General features: G+C 38.3%; 1 protein-coding gene across 4 annotated transcripts; it reads left to right on the top strand.

The window, feature by feature from the left end:
- Positions 1-8634: 8634 nt before the first annotated feature.
- Positions 8635-21657, top strand: LOC148017244 (uncharacterized). Of its 4 annotated transcripts, XR_015687870.1 has the most exons (8): positions 8635-9594; positions 10731-10934; positions 11262-11459; positions 11550-11630; positions 15159-15268; positions 19943-20162; positions 20266-20308; positions 21503-21657. XR_015687870.1 is itself a non-coding variant. In XM_087662877.1 (6 exons), exons 1-5 carry the CDS (start codon positions 8886-8888, stop codon positions 15233-15235), a joined length of 1269 nt encoding a protein of 422 aa, XP_087519003.1. In that variant the 5' UTR covers positions 8635-8885; the 3' UTR covers positions 15236-15268; positions 19943-20187. The 4 variants fall into 4 exon arrangements, 3 of the variants coding, with proteins under 3 accessions (XP_087519003.1, XP_087519004.1, XP_087519005.1); XM_087662877.1 differs by lacking the exons at positions 20266-20308; positions 21503-21657 and having other exon boundaries at positions 19943-20187; XM_087662878.1 differs by lacking the exons at positions 19943-20162; positions 20266-20308; positions 21503-21657 and adding an exon at positions 15872-18020.
- Positions 21658-23079: the final 1422 nt, after the last annotated feature.

The following is a 23079-nucleotide window of genomic DNA, read 5'->3' as shown; positions in this document are numbered from 1 at the left end:
GCAAGTGATGAAAAAGCTCCTTGCGAAATACCTTTTCGAATTGATTATATCTAGCTTTTGCAATCAAAGGATTTAGTTTTTTTTTTTAAATCTGATACACAATTTTTAGACATTAGGTGTAGGTGACATTGGCAAATGAATTGTGCAAGAATATTTAGTGCATATAGCTAGAAGGGTGGTAGGGATGCATGCCCTGGCACCTAATTTTTTTCTCCTCTGTAACCGTCGCTATTTGCGTCAAAAATTTACTCTGCAACCGTCGCTATAAGCGTCGCTATTAACATCGCTAACCCAATTAGCGATGCTAATAGCGATGCAAATAGAGACGCTAATAAGAATAACGATGATGGGGGGTAATTTTTTCCATGAATAATTCTATCACTTTAAACATCGCTATTGGGTCTATATGTTGTAGTGAGGTGACATCTCCTTATTACTATTAGTGAATCCGCCGTGCCCTAGCTATGCATGCTTTCCTTAAGATATCAAGGATGGAGTTAAGGATTAAGATTTAAGAGAAATAGGGTTATTTAATGGAGAAAGAGCTAAAGGAAATTGAGGTAATTTTAGGCAAGGCTTGAGATAGGTGAGATGAAGCCAACTCGAGGTAGTAGTGGATATCCAACTAAAAATAAATTGTGTGAAATCGAGGTGGGTCTCATTGTGAACTCGAGGTAAGTTAGGATGTGAACTTGGGGTAAGTCTTACTATCAACTCAAGGTAAGATGATGGTGAGACTATCTTGGGATAACCATTACTCAAGTTGGAGAGATTTTAGGATTGCTACTCAAGGTGCTATGTGACTCAAGGTGATCAAAGTGGTGAGTTTGCAAAAGAAGCCATGAGGATGTGGCATAGTAACATGCTTGATTGGAAGAAAGTAGAAAAACCCCTCCCAAAAATTCATCAAATGGAGCCCATGTAATGAAACTTTTCATCTCCCATGTGATGAAACTCTGATAGCACCGAATGCACCAAAAGTAGTTGTTGCTAGTTGCTTTATTGCGTACAACTTCTTTGAAGCATGGAAAAATAGTACACTATCATGTTGTCAAAATAAGATGGTAGCTTGAGCAATGTGATTGGTGGCATTAGTGGCTATGTAGCTTGGTGTGGTTATGAATCAACTTGAGGTGGTGCAAGGACTCGAGGTGAGGTACTTGCTTAGGGCATTTGATGTGATGCTCTAACTTGATGCGATTCATTGAACTCAAGGTGCTATTCGATAACTTAAGGTGGTCTAGATTGATAACTTGGAGTAGAGGTGTCAAGATTGAGGTAGTAGTCATTGACTTGGGATGATTGCATTCCTTATATGTGAGGTAGTAAGCTAACAAAGGGCTTAGGATAGTGTGTCCTAGTGGTTGCCAACTCAAGGTGGAGAGCACTTAAGATGGCGTTGCCACTCGAGGTGGTCATCAACTATTTAGAGATGTCAATCCTCTATGGAACTTGGGATCAACAATTGTCAAATTGATAGGTAGATGTCAATCTTTTTGGCTCTTGATTTCATCATCAAATGTGAAGGTTCTTAAGGTAGCTACATGTTGTTAGTTCAATATGGTTGATAATGGAGGTGATAGTCTTCAACATGGTTGTGAGGGCTAGACTTGGGGGTAGAGGAATGGTTGATTGTGGCCTCAATGTGACCATGATATGAGGGACTCAAAGTGATTGCCTACATGCAAAAGCTTTAGGGTGGCCAATGTGTAGCTCTAAGCATACACTAAAACTAAGGCTTCCTTGGAGATGTGTGGTGGTGTTCTAGGTGAAAATGGATTGGGCCTAGACCAAAAATTACTTGTGTGTCAATATACAGTGTTGTGCCTATTACTAAGCTACACTATCAATTATGTGTGTGGATCTATGCTTGTGAATTAGATGAGTTTAATGGTGCTTTATGGTTGCAATTGGTGAAGAGTGAGACTATGAATGTGTTATTGTGATTAAAGTGTGCTAGGCTGCATAAGCCAAGAATCACAGGGTGACTTGGCCGAGCTGGTGGGCCAATATGAGGTGGTCAAACCACAAGGGTGTCTAAGATGGCCTATGGTAGGCAAGCAGTCCACATCTATAGGCCAATTAGGCATGATTCTACATGATAGGCTTAATTACCTTTGGTGTTTGGATCACATTGTGCTGCTATGAGGATTGGAGATGAGAGATAGGGCCAAAGAGAGATATGATAAAAGAATAAAAATACAAAACCCTATCTTAATTTGCAATGAGGCACACAACCATCATAGGTAATCAAAGTGTACTTGTGCATAGAAGGCAATGGAGCTATTGTTAGAGATTGTGCTATTATTGATTGATCTCTAATTCTCCTTCTCTTGCTTGACTCGCTTGTGTGTGCAGCCCTTGTCACGTGTTTTCACGTAAACGGAAAACCCCTAATAATCTATCTTGTAGGTAGGATTTTGTGTGCTTGATTGTCTGTGAAACTATTTGTCTTGTTATTTTTCTAGCTAGATTTTTTTGTGGTTTGTCTATAGTAGAAATTATTTTTGTCATAACTTTGAATTTTTTGTGCTTGTCTTGGTTAAGATTGGTGTTTTCTTAAACAAATTGGAGTTGGATTTTAATTGAAGTTGTTGGATATTTTGAATCATGTATAGCAAAGGAGTCCATTCTCTTACACGTAAACTTGTGGGATCGAGGAGTGCAAAGCCACGAAAACATGCACCATTGGAATTGCCAAGAGATTTGGAGCTTGTTGAAGATCACCTAGTGAGTTTCCATAGTACCCCCGTTTACTTTCTTTTCTTTAGTTTTCAAGAGCCAAACTTGACCATAGAGTAGCATCTTTGGTGGGCTAGGCTAGTGAGATGACCAAGGCATGGATATTTTGCAATGTGACAGGCTGTAGAGAATTTGTGGATCAAGAGTACATGATCCAATATGCATAATTCTATCTAATTTTGACAAATTAAGCGTAATTGAAAAACTACATTTGTGAGTATAGAATCTCTAATTCATTAAGCTTATGAATTTCTTGTTTTTTGTTGTTGAATTTTTTTCTAATACATGGACATCTTGTTGCTATTTTGCAAATGGATCATATGGGTAGGCTTCTAACTCTCCCTAAGTATATATATCATCATCGACATAGTAGACGACATGTCAGACATAATAACCTTCAACCGGGCAAGTAGCCCAAGACGGCCATTAATTAGTGTGTCTTGGACAAGGGCAAGAAGTGCCAAGGTCTGAAGCTCGAGGGATACCCTCAGATTTCTTACTAAATTGGGCAGGACTTGTCTATTTGGGAACACCAGTCGGATGCACCATGAAAACAGGTCCTAGAGACCTGATTAAAAGGTGGGAAGAGGGTATATTTGGCTAGGAGGTGAGTAAGACACACAAGAAATTTTCTTCTCTCTCTCACATTTGGTATCAAAGCTCGCGGGTTTCCAAAAAAAAAATTTTGGGGTTTTTTTGTTACAATCACACAGGTGAGATCGTGCTACAATCGCGAGAGCGCACAGGAGTGGGCAACATGAAGGCATCTCTACAACACACCATAGAAGACAGCACATCGTGAAAAGCCTCTTTCTTTGTAGGTGGCGGCACCCACTACAAGGCCGAATGGCAGCCCAATGAGCTAATCACGTGAGCTATCATCGGCGACCAATAGCACTACCAAGGCCAAGGCACACTCCATCACACAAGAGAGCTCTCTCTCTTTTACTTGAGGGAATGATCATCTCTATTTCACCTTTTATCCTTGGTAAATTCCTTGTGGCACTCTGCATGTGGGATAGAATCCCCTTTTTACCAAGCTATGCAAGAAAGCCATAGGAACTGACATCACTTGAATCGAAGTCCGTTGGAGCCCAAAAAAATCCCAATTTTTGCATGCCTCTCTCGCATTCCTTCTTCTTTTTTCTCTTCCTCCCCCTCTCTCATTTTCTTTAATGATCGCGGCTACGACTATGATAAAAACCACGACCGTGACCACGACTATGACTATGACCACGACCATGACCACGACCACGACCACGATCATGACCACGACCATGACCACGACTACGACTATGACTATGACGACCATGACCATGACTACAACTACGACCATGACCACGACTACGACCATGACCACGACCACAACCACAACCACCACTACGACCATGACCACGACTACAACGACCACGACCACGACTACTACGACCACGACCACGACCACGACCATGACGACCACAACCACGACTACAACTGTGACCACGACTACGACCACGACCACGACTACTTATATAGAGAGGAAGAGAGAGACAAGAGTTAGGGAGAGAGTAAAGTTAGAGAAAAAGAGGAGAGAAGTGAGAGAGGTAGAAATAGAAAGAGAGATAGAGAGAGAAAAAAGATAGGGGGAGAGAGAAGGATTTAGGAAGAGTATAGGAAGAGATAAAGAGGGAAGATTGAGGGAGAGAGAAGGGTTGAGAGAAGAGAGAGGAGAAAGAGAGAGAAAGATCCGACTAGAGCATTTGACACCCATAGCCAACACACCATGGAGAACACAAGCACAAATTGGCATTGACTTATGGCAAGAAAATCCACCACAAAACAATGGTTATAATACTCAAGGTAGGATTTCGAAGTCTTACTGATTTCAATCGGTCATGGATGCCATACTATGGGTAGGTTGCACTCACTAAGAATAGAATTGTCTTTTCTACCTCATCTTCTCTCCATCATCAATAGAATTCCCCTTTACCATTTACAATTCACCCACCTTCTCTCCACACTATTGCACACTACAATCTCTATGAGTGCATGAGATTGGGATCTCCACAGATCCCAGAGCATGATCTCTAGCTTGATGGTTGCATATATACTACTACTCCTCATGGAAGAAACCTTAAAATAGTTATTATGCTCAAATATATGCTTGTTAGAGCAGAAATTTGTTCCTAAGACTATTCTAAGGATGAAAGAGGGTTAATGATAAAAGAGTATCCTTCCTTCCAAGTGATATTATATTATATTTTTTAATTAAAATTGATAGTTGAAGATGAGTTTCCTAAGAGATCTTGTGGTGATGAACATAAGGGACAATCTAGAAGTTATGTAGAAAAGAACCTTTACTACCTAGGCTACTCATCACCTAATGTACTACAAGGACTAGTAACTTTAAATAATGTAAGATAAATAAAGTACAATTATATACTTGGGATGGAATTGTTTATCTTTAGTACTAGTTATTATTGTACTTAACATAACAAGGGTGAGTTATTGTGGATCGCATCTTCTTTTGCGAAGCATATGAATGATGCTATTTTAGTTTTTTGTATTTGTCTTTTTAAGAAGAGATTGATTTTTATGGAATATCCAAAGTTATTTTTGGATTTACGTTATGAAAAATGAATGTCTTTCTAACTGATAGGCTAATTGCCTTCATTGTATACTTCTATAAAAGTTCTTGTACCCTCATAGGTGGATATTTGGTTACACACTAAACCTCCCCCAAGGTTAGTGGCTAGATCCCTTCACCAAGGGGATAGTTTGAGCATGGTGGAGGCTAGGACAAGCCCCATATATGAGAGTCTCTTTGTAGGAAGGACATTATGCTAGAAGGCACAAGTGTGCTAGGGTTCTCTAGCAATATATCCCTTAGGTTTGTTGAGGATAGGCCTAAGCCCTATGAGCCTAGGATGAGCTTATTGTAAGGTCTTATTTCATTTTCTCTCTTTCTCTCCCTCCTCTCCCTCTCTCATTTTTTCTCTCTCTCCTCTCCCTCTTTCATTTCCTTTTCTCTGTTTCTCTCCCTCTCTCATTTCCTCTCCCTCCCTCACCCTCAGCCTCTCTTTCTCTCTTTCCCTATTAGGTTTAATGATGTTTCTCTCTTTTTCTCTCTCCTCTCCCTCTCTCATTTCCTCTCCCTCCCTCACCCTCACCCTCTCCCTCTCTTTCTCTCTTTCCCTATTATGTTTAACACCTTTTCTCTCTTTTTCTCTCTCCTCTCCTTCTCTCATTTTTTCTCTCTCCTCTCCCTCTCTCATTTCCTTTTGCTCTCTTCCTCTCCCTCTCTCATTTCTTCTCCCTCCCTGACCCTCTCCCTCTCTCATTTCTTCTCCCTCCCTGACCCTCTCCCTCTCTTTCTCTCTTCCCCTATTCCCTCACCCTCACCCTCTCTTTCTCTCTTTCCCTATTATGTTTAACATCTTTTCTCTATTTTTCTCTCTCCTCTCTCTCATTTCCTTTTTCTCTCTTCCTCTCCCTCTCTCATTTCTTCTCCCTCCCTCACCCTCTCCCTCTCTCTCTCTTTCTCTATTATGTTTAATGTTTTTTCTCTCTTTTCCTCTCCCTCCCCCTCTCTTTCTCTCTCCCTCCCTCCCTCTCCCTCTCCCTCTCTCATTTTCCTATTATGTTTAATGTCTCCTTTCCTCTCCCTCTCCCTCTCCCTCTCTCATTTCCTCTCCCTCCCTCTCCCTCTCTTTCTCTCTCATTTCCTCTCCCTCTCTCAATACACACGGATTATACCAAAAACAAGTAAAAGAGAGAGAGAAAACTCCATCTCCCTCTCTCATTTTCTCTCCCTCCCCTTCTTTCTCTCCCTCTTCCTCCCTCTCTCATTTCCTCTCCCTCCCTCCCTCTCTCTCATTTCCTCCCTCTCTCTCATTTCCTCCCTCTCCCTCTCCCTCTCCCTCTCTTTCTCTCTCATTTCCTCTCCCTCTCTCAATACACACAAATTATACCAAAAACAAGTAAAAGAGAGAGAGAAAACACAAAAGCAAAGCAAGAATGGACAATGCACTCACCGTAAAGACTCGAAGAAGGGTTTGTCGGCTCCTCTTCGCGACGGCGGCTCCTCTTCGCCCTCCGCATACTAGATCCTCCTCTTCTTCGCGAACGGCGGCGGCAGTGGCGATGGCGGTGAGAAGCCTTCTTTCTCTCTTTCTCTCCCTCTCAGGAAGATGGTCGCTCTCCCTCTCGCTCTCTCTTTTGACAATGCGCAAAAAATGATGCGATCGGGTTTCGGCCCGCATTTTTTTACTCTAGGTACCGTCGCTATTTGCGTCGCAAATGCGACGCTGCTATTTGTTGTCACTAACACACGCCGCTATAGCCTCATATCCTTGTAGTGAATGTCAGACATAATAACCTTCGGTTGGGCAAGTAGCCTTAGAGGGCCATTAATTAGTGTGTCCCGGACAAGGTTAAGAAGTACCAAGGTCCGAAGCTCGGGGGATACCCTCAGATTTCTTGCTAAATTGGGCAAGACTTGTCTATTTGGGAACACCGGTCAGGTGCACCATGAAAACAGGCCCTAGAGACTTGATTAGAAGGTGGAAAGAGGGTGTATTTGGTTGGGAGGTGAGTAAGACACACAAGAAATTTTCTTCTCTCTCACACACGAGATACTTGGGAGTACTTCTATTAACGAAAAAATCCCCGAGCAATAATATTGTTGCATCATGAGAATAAAGATATACAAAGAGCTAATTACAGCTTGTTATGTCATTTACTATGTTAAGTATTGTAATCTTTTTCTTAATATTGATATATTAGATGGATCATATGTATAATCTCAAGCTGATGAAGAGGGAGAGGAGGAAGCAAGATCAAACAAGCCTAATGGATTCTATGGGACTAAATAGATCTGATAATAGTGGTTTCATGGAGAGGTATATTAGTGCATGCAACACTCCAACTTAGGTTTTAGTTCTCCTATATTGTAATGTAGCCAAACTTTAGCTTTCAAAGCTTTATATATGCCAATGCTTCTATATAATGCAAGAAAGAACATTCTATATAGATTGTAGTTGTTCTATTTTGTTTGCAAGCCAAAATTTATTTTCAAAGATTTATGTACACCCATGCAAATTTATAACACAACAAAGGATATTGTTTGGCCAAACTCATTATTATTTCATATTGGATTGTATATTTGCTATGGTGAATTTTACTATCGCTTACAATCTTTTAAGATGTAATATCTATGCATTATGGTATTTTGCATCTTGGTTTGACTCGCTATAATGTATGTATCCTTATCATGAATGATGCTCTACATCTACACATATATGCTAAAAAGAATCTAGGAAGTTATTGGTTGCCTTGTTGTAGCTCCACTCTTAGTTGCAATTTTGCAACCATCACCTCCTTGGTTTTTTTAGCTAGTAAGCATCGCATTTATACTCCCATGCATATCCATACCTAAGTATGTGTCTAAGTTACATACTAGATAAGCTAAGGACATAGTTATCGAGACAAGAAAATAGAAGCATCTAGAGATGTGTTGTAGCTTTCTATTCTAAAAAGCATGTGTATTGGTTGGTTAACATGCCTATTTCCGTGTAGTGGGCTAGGGTCGAGGCAATTTGGGCCATTTAGTTGAAAGGGTATGTATGTGAGTTTGGTAAGGTAGAGTGTTCAAAACCTTGACTAGGTGGGTGCCTTACCTTGGGGTCTATTGACCATATTGAGCACAAAAGAGTGACCTACAAAATAAAATCCTCAGGGGAGAGGGGGCAATAAGAGAAAAACTACTTCAACGGGTAGATTTGGCAACTCGATTGAACGCCACGACGGCGTAGGGGCACGACATTTAGAGAGAGAGAGAGACAGAGAGAGAGACAGAGAGAGAGAGAGAGAGAGAGAGAGAGAGAGAGTGTGTGTGTGTGTGTGTGTGTGTGTGTGTGTGTGTGAGAGAGAGAGAGAGAGAGACCTTCGTCTACATTGGTCGGGACCATGATTTTCAATATCTATGAAGCGGCGACTCAAGCGGCAGAGATCAGATACAGATGATGAGCGCCACGAGCCTCATCGATAGAACGATTCGGTCATGGTATAACTGGGAAATAATGATTGGAATCAGGATGCCAGAAAGAGGGATCAGATGTTTCATTTGAAGTCGAACCGGACGATCATGCAGAGAGGGTGGCGCCATGCAGTTATTATTATCTCAGCAACTGGCCCCGCCCCAGCCTCCATGGCCCCTCACTGTGGAGAAGCTATGGCGTCTCAGACAGCAATACTGGGACGACAGCCTCCGCTTAATTAGAGGAAGAGACCATCCCCCCTTGGCCTCCTCGCCTGTCTTTGATCGGCATTCGGCCAACCTTGATAATCAGTACTCTAACCTTAATCGTCCCTTTGATCGTCACCCTGACCTTAATCGTCCCTTTGATCATTGCTTTCATCTTCATCATCCTCACCTCAATCTAGCCACAAGCTTGCAGCCCAAGTCTCATGGCAAGCTATATAACCATGAGACCACTTGTCCTTCGAAGCGAGAAAGAGATCACAATCTCAATATTACCCTACCTCATAAAACTTCCCCTCCCACAAAGAGAAGAGAAAGGCAACCATGGTGCATTACCTCTCCATCATCCTCCTCCACCCTTGGTATCATTGCCAAAGAAAAACCCCCACATGACCATCCCAAAGCCACGACGACTAAAGCCCCTCTAACTATTCAAGGGAGACCATTACTTCATCATGTATATCCCAAAGGCTACACCACCAAAAAGAAGAATCATAGGTCGCCTCATCATGTACCCTTAGCTCAAGTTGAAATCCCGGGATATTGTCAATATGAACTCCAAAGACCACCATCTTCACAGCCTTCTGGGTTGAGGTTCTCTCCTTCTCAAGGTAATTCAACTTTACATATTTATTATGCATTGTTTATTATTATTAAGTGTCATCATTGTTTCCCTCTTATCTATCTCACCCTTCCTATAAATACAATTCATGCTAGACAATTTAGACACCAAGCCTACCAAGTTATTTATTGTTTTGACATGAATAAAAACATTAGTAATATTCTCTTTATAGAGCTGAAGTCTCCAAAATTATTAAGTTCATGGATAAGAATATTAACAATTTAATTGATGGAGCTCAAATCAATAATAACATGAAAAACATAGATTATAAGTACCCTTATTTAGCTAACTCATACAATTATCAAATATTCAAAAGCATCAACATTTTGACCATCCCTCTTTAACAAACATCAATTCCTTCTCTTAACCACCACATCTTTTTTTCCTATTATTTCTCATAATATCATTCCTCACATATAATATACTAAGTAAAAAAGTAAGAAAGTACTATACTGAAAGGTCCATTATTAGTTATGTATCCATTGATTTTAAAATTTTCATCTTATAAAGGAATTTTATCTCTTCATCAAAATGGTATATACTTCTACACAACCATAACATGCAAATCCATCATTAAAAATGTTCCTTTTATTTCATTCAAGAGGGATTAAATAGCAACACATCATTTGTGTTCAATCTTCTATTGGTAATGGTATCACCATCTAAATTAAATCATATGCAATTTAGCTTTTTTGGATAAGGGCTTTATTTTTCCTCAAGAACATAACATTTTCAAAGCTAAATATCTACTTGGAGGGAGGAATCAATGACCCTAGTCAAAGACTTAGAAAGCAAAGCTCTTTTCCATTGTCCATTTTGTAAGAGCAAGTCAAAAGTGTGAGGGAACTAGTTAGCCATGCTAGAGGCACATAGTGGACCAACCAATCTCCCAAAGAATCAAATAGATATCTTCTACCATTGTTAATGATGGGTATATTTATTGCACATATGAAGATGTCATTAACTGGTAGCATTGTCATACACCACGTGGAAAGTTCTTTGGTCAGTCATGCATACATGTTGACCTAAATATAAGATTGTAGTGCACATAGATTTAATAGATGATTTGTAGAACTACCACAGGTGTATGGTTTCAACTAAGTATAAGAACTCAACATGTTGCAGATTTAAAGAAAGAAGTTACTATACCACATACAGAGACCAATTCTCGAGTAGTGAAAGAGTTGTTAAAGAAAAGTTTTCAGTCTTATATTCATCAACTCAATTCAAGGCTAGATTATGGTGTTAGTGATGAGGATCTCAAAGTCCCAAAGGCTCCATCACATGTTTCAGCAGGGTCATTATACCACTATCATCCTCTTGATCTAGGTATGCACTTGTAAGTTATGTCTTATGCGTTTCAATTGGTCGTAATTAATTTTCTTCTAATGATCATAAAATTTTGAGGATATGTAGAAGACTAATCACCATGAATTAATTTGTATAAGCTTCTACGTATATTGTAATCAAGGAAGACACCTTGATAGAATACCATTGACATGTTTATCATAATGAGAATTCTCTTTCTAAATCTAAACATCATTACGTATGTTTCATTTATACACTAATGTTTTATTTTGTTTAGAAATATCAACACACTTTGAATACAAAAATAAAGTGCTATTTACATATATCACAGATCCTGATTGAGTACAGGAAAAAGGAATCTCAAAGATTGGTTAAGGAAGCACCGATATGGGAAATCCAAAAAATGTTCAAACAATGTTGCATTTGGTAGAAGTGTCACTCCTAGACCTTTGAGGAGGTTTCTTGTCACTCCACATGATGCATCAAAAGGAAAAGATAAAGAAAATGCTACTGGGACAATGAAAAGATGCATTGAAGGAAAGCTGAGTGAGTCTAAATTCATTTATTCAATCTAGAGCTTGAAAGTCTAAGATTCCCTTTTACAATCTAACAATGTGATTGTGTTGAAATACATAGATGCAAGAAGGGAAGTTTTGAAAGCCATACATGACTATCACATTAATTCCCAAGCTCGACTACAACTTGAAAAAAGAGCAAGTAAGTTCGAAAGCAATCTATGCAACTTTGTAATGAGAATTATTGTTATTAATGGTTAAAGTAAAGTATTTGCATAGCTTCCTAGATACCTTCAAAATAAGTCAAAATAATGAATGCTTATTGGCTTTATGAGATCTATTATAACCCATCGTGAAGCCAATTTTTCTTTCCTTATGGCCACTGAATTCTATTTTATCTCCTCTCTAATTGATTTGCACTATTCCTTGTCCACCCTTGAGATAGGGGCCCTTTGAACAAAACTGAATTCCTAACTTCCAAGTGGATCATAGGATTATTATTTTGACCACATGCTAAATGTCAAAACAATCTTCATCTATGAGAGTCCCCTAGTTTGGCATCATTTATATCAAACTATAAGAAAGCCCAACGGTTTGAATATTTTACCTCTCCACATTCATAAAAGAGATTAATAATGTATTTGATCTTTGTAAAGAAAGAAAGGATGAGAAATACACTCTTGAGCTTGTCTCTTCTTTCGACCTATTCATTAGTATCTTTCAATGTGTGATGTTCATCCTGTTAGACTCAATAGATTTCCACATAGTTACAATCCACCCTTTCCAAATTTTAAGGTTGTCCTTGGAAACTTGTATTTCCAATGCATTTAGATTTAATAAATTGAGAATTTTCCTTCCCATCAATATTGCCCTACCTTTTACAATACTTCGAGGGTTTTATCCCCCTTTTAATACAACTACTTTTGAGGGTATAATGAAGAAAGGAAGTAGGCCACTCTTGCTTCTTCTTCATCATGACATTGAATAGCCAATCTTGCTCCTTTGCCTCTCCTTTGCATTGTACCTAAACTATCATCCCATACTATTTAGACGCAAAAAGGTAGAAGTTAATTGTCCCAAATGTCAACCCACCTTTGAATATGTTTGTTAAAGCATATTCTAAGAGTGGGGCTTAATCATCGTGAATGGAATGAATCCATCCTAAAAAACATCAAAGAAGGTCCAAATAGCTTGATTTAATGATGAATTAGAACTCTTGTGTATGGAAAGCTTCCACAAGGATTTGGGTTAGTAAACTTATTCAAGGACCAACATATGAGTAGCTTGTCAGTATGCTACTTTGATCAATTCTTCTATATGTGGGGAGTATGTGGGTGCTTATCTTATAAGATCTGAGATACACGCTTGACTTTCTTATATACTTAAAATATATATGGTGAATATTATGCTGGCACAGAGGGAGAATAGATGAGAGAAAAGAAAGATGTAGAGAGAGAGAGAAGTAGAGAAATTGGCAACACACTAGGGACTGGAAGATGGGCTAGTTCCCCCCCTGGTGGAGTTATATTATTGATAAGGAGCAAGCTCTTCCATTACACATAAGGCAGTTCTCACTTGTAGATCTTGGAAACAAGATCACGGTTCCTTGCACGGTATACAACCGGCTAACACTTGCACAACTTGGAAGTTGGCACCTTTTGATCCTTCTTTAGTCTCCTTCTCTCCTACACAATATGTGTATGGCTTTCCTCTTAGCACTTGATTTCAGTAGAGCTTCCGTAACACTTGCACCTTCTCTTCTCCTCTTGGATGCATTCAAAGTGATTCTTCCTTTACCTCCCTCACACCCAAGGAGAACCTCCTCTTTTATAGGCTTTCAAGAGCTTCGACACTTCTTGGAAAGGGACTTGAGTTGATCTTCATGCAAGATGTGGTTGTTCCAGGACCTACTCTAGAGCACTAATTTCGAGATATCTCTATGTGCGTTGTTCGGATGAAAAAACGTCCAACACAAAAGTTGTAGATCTCGCTGTTTTTTATAAGTCTAGTGGCCCATTTTTAGAGATCATCTTTCTATCGCAAGATATTTTAAAAATGGATTCACCGTGTCTTTTTTAAAAAGAACAACTTCTCAAACTGTACTCTTAACTTGTGGTCCATGCAACCACCTTAAGGAGAGTTCATTAAATTGCCTTGGGCCTCAACCTTAAGATTGACTTCCACACAAAAGCTTGTGTCTTTTTAGACCTTAGAAAGAGAAAATCACTTCTCTCCTCACTTCTAGAGGATCACATTTCTTTTCTTTCTTAGTGAGAGAATTACCTCTCTTGTCTTTCTTAATCAAAGAAAAGACCTTAAACCTTGACTTATAAGGGAGAGGATGACCCCAAATGAATGCAATGCTCATTACACACAAGTAAACATTCCCACGCGTCCCTTGATGCACACATAAATACATATACACAATGCTAATGCACTTCCTCTTCTTAGAACTTAATCCATTTTCATTTATGTGTCACTCATTGGTTCTTGTGTACACTCTTACACTTGGTAGACACTTCTTTCCCCCTTCATAACTTGTACTGCCTGTACTAGATATCCCCATCACAGTGCTCTGATCACCCCATTAAGTGATGCACTAGGAATATTGGTCTCTAAATGGTCTCATGGCCATTCTAGATCATCATCAACACTTAAAGAAAAGTGAGTCATTAATTTATTGACATGAATTTATTAAATAGAGAATGTGTAATAAGCAATCAATTTAGTGACATTATCATACCATTGAATTTCATCTCAATCCAAATAGGAAAGGAGCTTGTGGAATCCAAAAATTAAGGATGATGGAATATTTCCACCCATGGTTGTTCTTCTTAAGTGAAACACTCAATATCCTAGTTTCATCTCCTCTCTAAGTGTCATGACGTTCCTATTATGCCTAGTGAAATTTTAAAAAATCATCCTTGAGAATGATAGAGCTATATCCATTGATTTGTTGGTCTAAAGTTCAAAGCAAAGAAATGTAAGCTTATTTTTTCATTAGTAATCATCATACCTAGTGAAATTTTTAAAAATCATCCTTGAGAATGTTAGAGTTAGATCCATAGATTTCTTGGTCTAAAGTTCAAAGCAAAGAAATATAAGCTTATTTTCTCATTATTAATCATCATAGCTAGTCCATGTAAATTTTCAAGTCCAAAACATGTCATATTCTAGTCACCTAAGAGCATACAATAGTCCTTAACTAACTTGCCTTTAAGATAAGTGCATGCCGTAGCATGCTCTGAGTGCTTATTTGCCCTCGCATGCATGGATTAGGAGAGTAGTGAGAGGGTGGCCACCATGTGGTGACATGATACCTAAAAAGATTGTAGTAACTAAAGAATCTCAATGGCACATTCCCGCCGCTCACCTCAAGTCGCCATTATGTCCATTGGCGCGCGTGCGCACACACACACACACAATGAATGAGTATTAATATCACAAATGTGTTTCTCAAATTAGACTTTAAAGATTTAATGGGTGTAATTCTTCTAGGCCTTCCTAACATGTGGCAAATAGCAGTATGAATAGTATACAAATAATGCATGACTAACTATATGCCACTTAGTGAATTCACTAGAAGATCTTTCAATAAATGCCATACATTCATGTTCCACTTCAAAATTTGAGACAACAAAATCTCTATATGCTTTATAAAAAAGTAATAGAAAAATAAGTAAAGAGTTAGTTGCATTTATGTGATGCGCATGATCCGTTTCTGAATTAGATGAGTTTCTAAAAGAAAAGAAACAGAGGCAACAAAAAAAAATTATGCAAGAAAAAAGGAGGAGACAAGTGGAATAAGGTTTTGAATTTTTTTCAAAATTGAATTCAATGGTAAGTGTTTTCTCATCTTTCTAAATCTAGCTGAAATCTCTCTCTCTCTCTCTCTCTCTCTCTCTCTCTCTCTCTCTCTCTCTCTCTCTCTCTCTCTCTCTCTCTCTCTCTCTCTCTCTCTCTCTCTCTCTCTCTCTCTCTCTCTCTCTCTCTCTCTCTCTCTCTCTCTCTCTCTCTCTCTCTCTCTCTCTCTCTCTCTCTCTCTCTTTCATTACTTCAATGGACAAAATGTTCACATTCAGTATGGAATAGTAATATTTAAGGCCCAATATAAGGGAGCATGTTTAATGTTAGACTTGAATTAGTACAAGTATTTAGCTACCAATAATGTGAGGCTTTTAAAGGACTACAAAAGATAAACACAAGAAATGTGAAAGTTTGATATTTTAAACCCTTTTGAGTTTTATATACCTCTCTTAAAATATCTTCTAAACAATTAAAAGTAAGCTTTTTGGAAGATATAGAGTTTCTTTGTGAGATGTTATTAAGCTCAATGTTGCCTATAGTTTTATTGCTAATGAGGTTTATGCTACATAGATTGATGCATTCCATTGTTGCTCACAAAATATTCCTAACTATCTGAACTTTGATTTCTTTTTCAAGTCAATCATTTGGATCTCTTGTGTGGACTCAATGACCCAAAGTAAGTGCTTCCAAAATCCAACAACTTGGACTTGTGACTTTATCCCACATGGATTCTAATTATCATAAGCCATACAATTGTAAATCCCTAGTGGAATAGTAAGAAGACAAAGGAGGGAGGAGGAGGAACTTAGGAATGAAAACAACAAAAGCATGCCACTTCATACTCACACATGTCACATCCTTCATACGGTCAAAAAAAGCCATTTAAGCAACAAATATTGGACCTAAGTAAATCCCATGAAAGGTTTAATTTAGCAAAAGAAGAAGGGAAATAGGAAAACAATGATGAGAATTGTTTCTTCACCTAAGTTTTTTTGCCAATACATGGGACCACTACTAATGTATATTGCCCCTTGTAGATGTAGGTAAGAATCATGCTAGATCAAGGAACAACCTACCTAACTTAAGAAAGCCATGTTAGCCAATAAGAATATTGAGTATTTGTTCTTGGAAATGGCCAAAAGCCACACAAACACACTCAAAATAACACTAACGAGACATATGTACATCTATCCATGATATTAGAGGACTTGAAATCAAAAGTGCATGCTTATTATCCCAAGTCTTAACTAATAGTATACTGTTTTGCTGATTCATTTAGAATTTAATCTCTATCATTCCAAGTTTTAGCTAGTAGGATATAGTTTTGATGAGCCATTCCAAATTTTCTCTTGTGGTTACTTTGTGGTCACATACACACACACACACAAAGACTGGGGGGAGAGAGAGAGAGAGAGAGACACACACACACACACACACACACACACACAAGGAATGAGAGGATAGATGGAAGAGAGCTAGAGAGAAAATGGAATGATATGAAATTATATATTAAGGTTTGCAAACGGGCCAAAACGACCTATGAGACCATGTCATTTACATGATGGTACAACTGTCTGAAAAATAGTAAATGGAAATGTAATAAAAAATACAAGAAGACTAAAAGCTATAAGTAAGGGAAATTGTAGGCTAGTAGCTCTGATGATCTCATGTGGTATCGAGGCCTTGAATCTGATCATCTTGGAAATCATGGATACAAGTGGCCTCTCCATCAATCTCCATCCATCATATGGGCAACCCAATCAACTCTGGTGATCCAGACTACTGGAATCCCATACTTGTACTCCATAAAGCAGTGTGGAAGTGACCAACAATGTATCAAAGAACCACATCTCGATGCAAGGTTCATAAAATTGCACTTGTGAACACATTCTCTCCAAGTGTCCTAGTGTTGCATATCCTCGGGTCAGTGTAGTATGTACTACCTCCCTCATAGAGAAAGTGGGACCTGTGTATAGCACTCCCAAATATATCTATGAATCCACATACTCCAACTCCTCTTGTCCATACGTAAGTTTAAGTGTTGATCTCCTAACCCTCTATGGGGTAGTATTAAACACCATCACCTTGGTTTTTTTCCATGTGTAGATGCAAACCCAAATCCTAACATACATTATCATTGGAGCAATTGCTCTTGTGGAGGAATACCACATATTGTTAGTTGATTTTTACAAGAAAAGATGGAGATTCTTCTTTACTTGGAGAGGGCAACTCCTCTCACTCCACTTACATCTTCTTGAGGAAATCTTGATGCATGTCAGCACTCTTCCAAAAGAGGGAACCCTAAATGCACCTCCAAGGTGCACACAACATCAATAATTTACAAATTAATATGTAAGATACATCTTTTGTGTACTTTTTAGAGTCATAGAAGTTAAACAATGGGATTTGAACTTATATATATTGTATAATTATTACCATTTTGTATTTTATTTTTAAAATAAATAAAGTGATTTTGTTAGGTTTTACAATCCCATTTCAATCAAATAGGTGGTCCTTGTGTAATAGAATAATAGGCATGGATAGTAGGAATCTTGTCTTGTAAGGGGCTAGATCCTTGCTAAATTTTTCTCCTTCTCGATTGCATTGATATATGCATTGGTATAATAACTAGATGCATCAAAACAAATGTGAGAATAACTTATATTAGTGATTATTATTCCAACATGTTTACTATTGTGTATTTAGACAATCATACTAATGTACTTGCACCATAATTAATACCAACACTAATGTCAATGGTGGGGGCTAATATTTCAAAATAAATGTGTGCCTATTTTTGTCTTATATTTCATTGGCATACCCTTTGTATATTGTAGTGAAGTGAAATATCCCTCTACATCATGATGCAGTATGTTGTTTGTGTGTGTGTGTGTGTGTGTGTGTGTGTGTGTGTGTGTGTGTGTGTGTGTGTGTGTGTGTGTGTGTGTGTGTGTGTGTGTGTGTGTGTGTGTGTGTGTGTGTGTGTGTGTGTGTGTGTGTGTGTGTGTGTGTGTGTGTGTGTGTGTGTGTGTGTGTGTGTGTGTGTGTGTGTGTGTGTGTGTGTGTGTGTGTGTGTGTGTGTGTGTGTGTGTGTGTGTGTGTGTGTGTGTGTGTGTGTGTGTGTGTGTGTGTGTGTGTGTGTGTGTGTGTGTGTGTGTGTGTGTGTGTGTGTGTGTGTGTGTGTGTGTGTGTGTGTGTGTGTGTGTGTGTGTGTGTGTGTGTGTGTGTGTGTGTGTGTGTGTGTGTGTGAAGGTGAAGACACGTAATTGAATATTTAATTAAATGTAACACGCACACTACACACACCTATTTGCTAAGTTGTATTTATACACACGTGTTATAAAAAGATATGCTTGATATGTTCCATATAGCCTATAATCTATATCATACCTTAATTACTATGCAATCACTAATCTTTCGTATCAAAGATTTTTTTCTCTAAAGATATACACCTCTAGAGCTCATAATTTAAAATCCATTCGTATGAAAGAGCTAATCCTATCTTACAACTTGTATCATAGTAGCTTCTATACACTTTGAGGATTTCAAGCTCACCCTTAAATGAAAAAGAAATGCTCAATTAATTTGTTATTTTATAAACCTTGGTGTAACATGCTTGCATCCTATACCAACATATCAAAATTACTTATATAAATAAATAAATTTAAAATAATAAAAATAGTATTTTGTATTAGTAGCACTTTGGTCTAGCATGCTTACATCCTATGTCAAATTTAGGATTAGAAAAAATTAAGTTCTAGGAAAAGTAACACATTGGTGTGTTGTATTGTTAGCAATGTGCTTAGAATTGGGAAAAACTATGTATATCAAATAGTAACATCTTGGTGTAGCATGTTGGCTTCTCCACCAACATGTTTAGCATTAGAAAAAAATTTACATTAATGACACCTTGATGTAACATGCTTGTATCTTGCATCAACATAGAGCTATTTTACACCAATATGTTTAGGATTAGAAAATAATATATCCTAAAAACTAACCTTGGTCTACAGAAACATGCTTAAGATTAGAAAATAATAGATGCAAGTACCCATCATCATATTATCAATATTTTGATAATGTGTAATACATATTTATGTAAAAAAAGGTTAAATAAATTTTAATATTATTTTAATAGCTAAAAGTGTTAAGTTTCCTTAAAATTTTAGTTTTAGACCCTAGTGAAAAGTGGAAATGAATTTTTCTCATAAATGCTAAAATGAAGACTTCCATTAGCGGAGTGATTAAAACAATAGCAAACATACATAAAGAGAAATTTAGAGTCCACTTTCATAACAATCATGTTGAAGAGTTTAAGAGAGCATTTAGTTACTCAAGGGGACAAAGAAATGGGCTAGTTACTACATCAAGTTTCGATAACTTACCTAAAAATTCTTCTTAAATGAGGTTCTTTAAAATAGATGAACTCTAGGAGGTTTATCTACACAAGCAAATAACTATATCTAATGCAACTATCAAAATTTTGAGACAATATGAAATTTGTTACATGCACAATTTTCCACTATGCAATGAGTTGTTTGGTATGATTTTTAATACTAGTTCATGATGAAGGATTTTTATAGGAGGTTTATGCTGCAAAAGAATTTCAAAATCAAAATGCATTATTCTAGTATTCACTTGATTTACTATTTGGAGTGGTTTATATTAATATAATCTATTTTGATATCAATTCTTATGGTTTGACAGAGTGATAGTTGACATTCTGGATGACCGCATTGACTGAGTGCAGTCACAAAGAAAAATGGAAGATAGTTTTGGGACACTCAATGTGCTTGCCCTTTTTATCTTATTTATGCCCTTGATAACAAAGCAGGGATCCCTTTCATTAACATCCTTAAATGAATCATAATATTTGTGGAAGCTAAGGCTACAATGATACTAGGTTCAATTTTTTTATATTGAAATGGTGAAAATATCTCACACTATGACTTTCCAAATTCTCAAGTTCCTCTTAATATTATTGGTTGTGATCATTTCATGGTTCAATGGTTGTGTTTCCAAGTTTCCAGGATCCCATAGGGTTTGACATATGCAACAAGCTAGATAAACTAGGTATGATCATGCCCTTACGTGCTTGCTCTAAAGAGAATTCCTCTTCCATTATCTTAACCCATTACTTGACATTGTCTATGGTGTCTAGCTGCTACTTACGGTAGCAATATTCCCCAACTTTAGCCATTGTGGCTTCTTGCATTTGGGGTACTATCGTGGCACTTTTTGCACTAGAAGCAGCTACATTTCCTTGAAGGGTGTTAGATCTTCACCTTTCAATTTAATTTCACTGTACATTCTTCTCTTTTTGGCACATTTCTTTCCTACTATGAATCCATTAACAATTGTAAAAATCCCTCAAGGACTCCTCTTTTTTTAATTTGCACTATGGTGATGGAGTTTACTAGAATTGGGATCATGCCCTTGTTCTTAATCATTTCAATTGCAAAGACTTAGAGAGGGACTAAGGTACAATTGTTGTGTAGCTACTAGCTTTTCATGTAGGGCAATTTATATACATGTGAATGATCCCACACTCAAGATACCACTAGTTGAACCCATCCTCCTTGTGTTATTCTTGCTTTTGAGGACATCATGAAGACACATGACTTGGTTTTCTACATGACTAGTAAGCTATTATCTCTCATGATTAAATCATTCCATGCATCCTTCCATGTCACCATATCATGATCAACACTAGATGACAGTCCATGAGGACGAGATGACCTTCATTGTAGTAGACAAAGGGATTTGTGTACTTATCAACTTCAACAAGTTCTTCAACGTACTGAGCAAGATCATCACTAGGGGGATAGGTGATGATCAACAAGTCTGGAGGTCTAGGGATTCTTAAGGGATTAATGTGTGCTCTCAAGAGTTTCTTATCTCTAGTTTTGGGGAATTGGTAATGCCAATTGTGGTTGTCTTAGACATATGAGACCTTGATTAAACTATTGGAAGTTTGAGTTCAGTTTAGGGCTCGGGAGTCTCCAATGGTGCTCTATAGTAAGCTACATCCGGATTGAAGATTGTCATAGGTGGTGAAGTGCTTATGCGGTAGGTGCAAGTTATGTGCTATTGGCTCATGTTTCTAGTGTGCCCTACATGAATGTGAATGTGCTTACGATCTAAGAGTCCTAATGCATGTGCTCAAGAGTGAGTTCTATTTATTTTGGCCATATGTGTTTTAGCTTATGTGTCCGATAGTGTGTGACCTAGTGCACTAGTATGACATTGTGATTTGTATGTGCCTAGGTAGGAGCTTGATATGGAATTGTTTGTGTGGGTGACTACTAGCATCTTTGTATGCAATTGTGCGGGGCTCCTATGATTGCCTTGGATGATGGTTATGCTACATGTGGAAGGGTGAGGGTGAACCTGACCTTAAGCCTTGGAGCAAATAGATATTGATCTTCTAACAAAAGGTTGGTGCCTCCTTGGCAAGAGGGTGGAGGAGTGTCCTAGGGTGAGGGGATAGCTCTTCCCAAGGAAGAATGATTTCTGATATGCCGGATGTGAGCCTAAGCCTCGACACCTAGGGTACCCAAAGTAAGATGGAAAGATAAAGATGTAACGCTTATAATATTCCTTTATGTGCGATGGAGATCTTGGAATTCCGTGGCTATGTACTCAAAGTGTATCTTTACGGATTGATGCACGGTGCACGTTAGCAGGTGATCAACAAACTCATGCACGGGTTTAGGAGGTGAGGACGGCACACAGCGGAATGCTGCACATCAGCGGCGGGCAATATTGAAAAGACTCGTGCACAGGCAATGGCAGATCATTGCATGAGGACAGGACGGTAGACGTCGACAGACGATCCTCCAACTGTCATGCTTAATGACTGCGCGAACCCTAGTCTTGTGAGCGAGCCTGGTGCTAACTACCATTAATGACTCCTTGACCTAAAGATTGAAGGCAGTGGTGCCACCGATATACCGGACGTGTAGGGTGGTTTTGCTGATATATCAGAAGGTGGTTCGGTACTGGGCAGAGGGTGCTCTCCTCACTAACTAAACATGGTGGTGTTGGTGGCTTGGTGGTGTTGTAACCATCTCTTTCTTATTGTGCTCTCACACACGTTCTTACTGCACAATGACCACTTTCTCTCAACCCTAATTCCTCTCCTGCTTGCTTTGTTAATTTTCCTTCTTTAAACCACATAGATTATCAACCAAACATTACAAAGTGGGAGCATTACAATACCTAGTTGGGAGACCCCCGATGCCCCTTCTGTCAAGAACCACTACAACATATACATGCTATAACGACGTTTATAACGACGTTTTCTTTATATATAGAAAATATCCCCGTCGTCGATATTAGCGTCGGTATTAGCGTCGCTACAAAACCGTCGCTATTTGCCTCGCTATTTAGCGACGCTAATACCGACGCTAATACCAACAAAGATAGTGACGGTTACAGAGGAATTTCCTACGCTAATACCGACAATTGCAGAATTATTTTCCGACGCTAATATCGACGGTTGCAGAGAATAAAAATTTTTTGTGGCAGAGTTGCAAATGCAGCCCTACCACAGTTAGAGCCACACAGGGCTAAGAGACAATTCCTGTTGTCAAAGAAGTTAGACAATCGATCCCAAATAATTACAAGACTTTGCAAACAAGTACTTTTATGACATTAATTAACAGAAATGTGCACTGCATTGATAAAGAAAATAACAGAACTTAAATTGAGAAGTGCTACTGTGACAAAGCAAATATGGAGTCATGCTACAACATAGAAGTCCAAATCATATATACTTTGCTATTATATATGGAGGATAGAGGCCATAAGGCCTTACATAATACAAGATGGGGAGTAATCCT

Source organism: Lygodium microphyllum, chromosome 22 (genome assembly GCF_053477565.2).
Source record: "Lygodium microphyllum isolate KBCC chromosome 22, Lygodium_microphyllum_v1.1.10, whole genome shotgun sequence".
NCBI classification, from domain to species: domain Eukaryota; kingdom Viridiplantae; phylum Streptophyta; class Polypodiopsida; order Schizaeales; family Lygodiaceae; genus Lygodium; species Lygodium microphyllum.
Note: the sequence above shows the minus strand (reverse complement) of the source record. Positions and strands in the feature narration are given on the sequence as shown.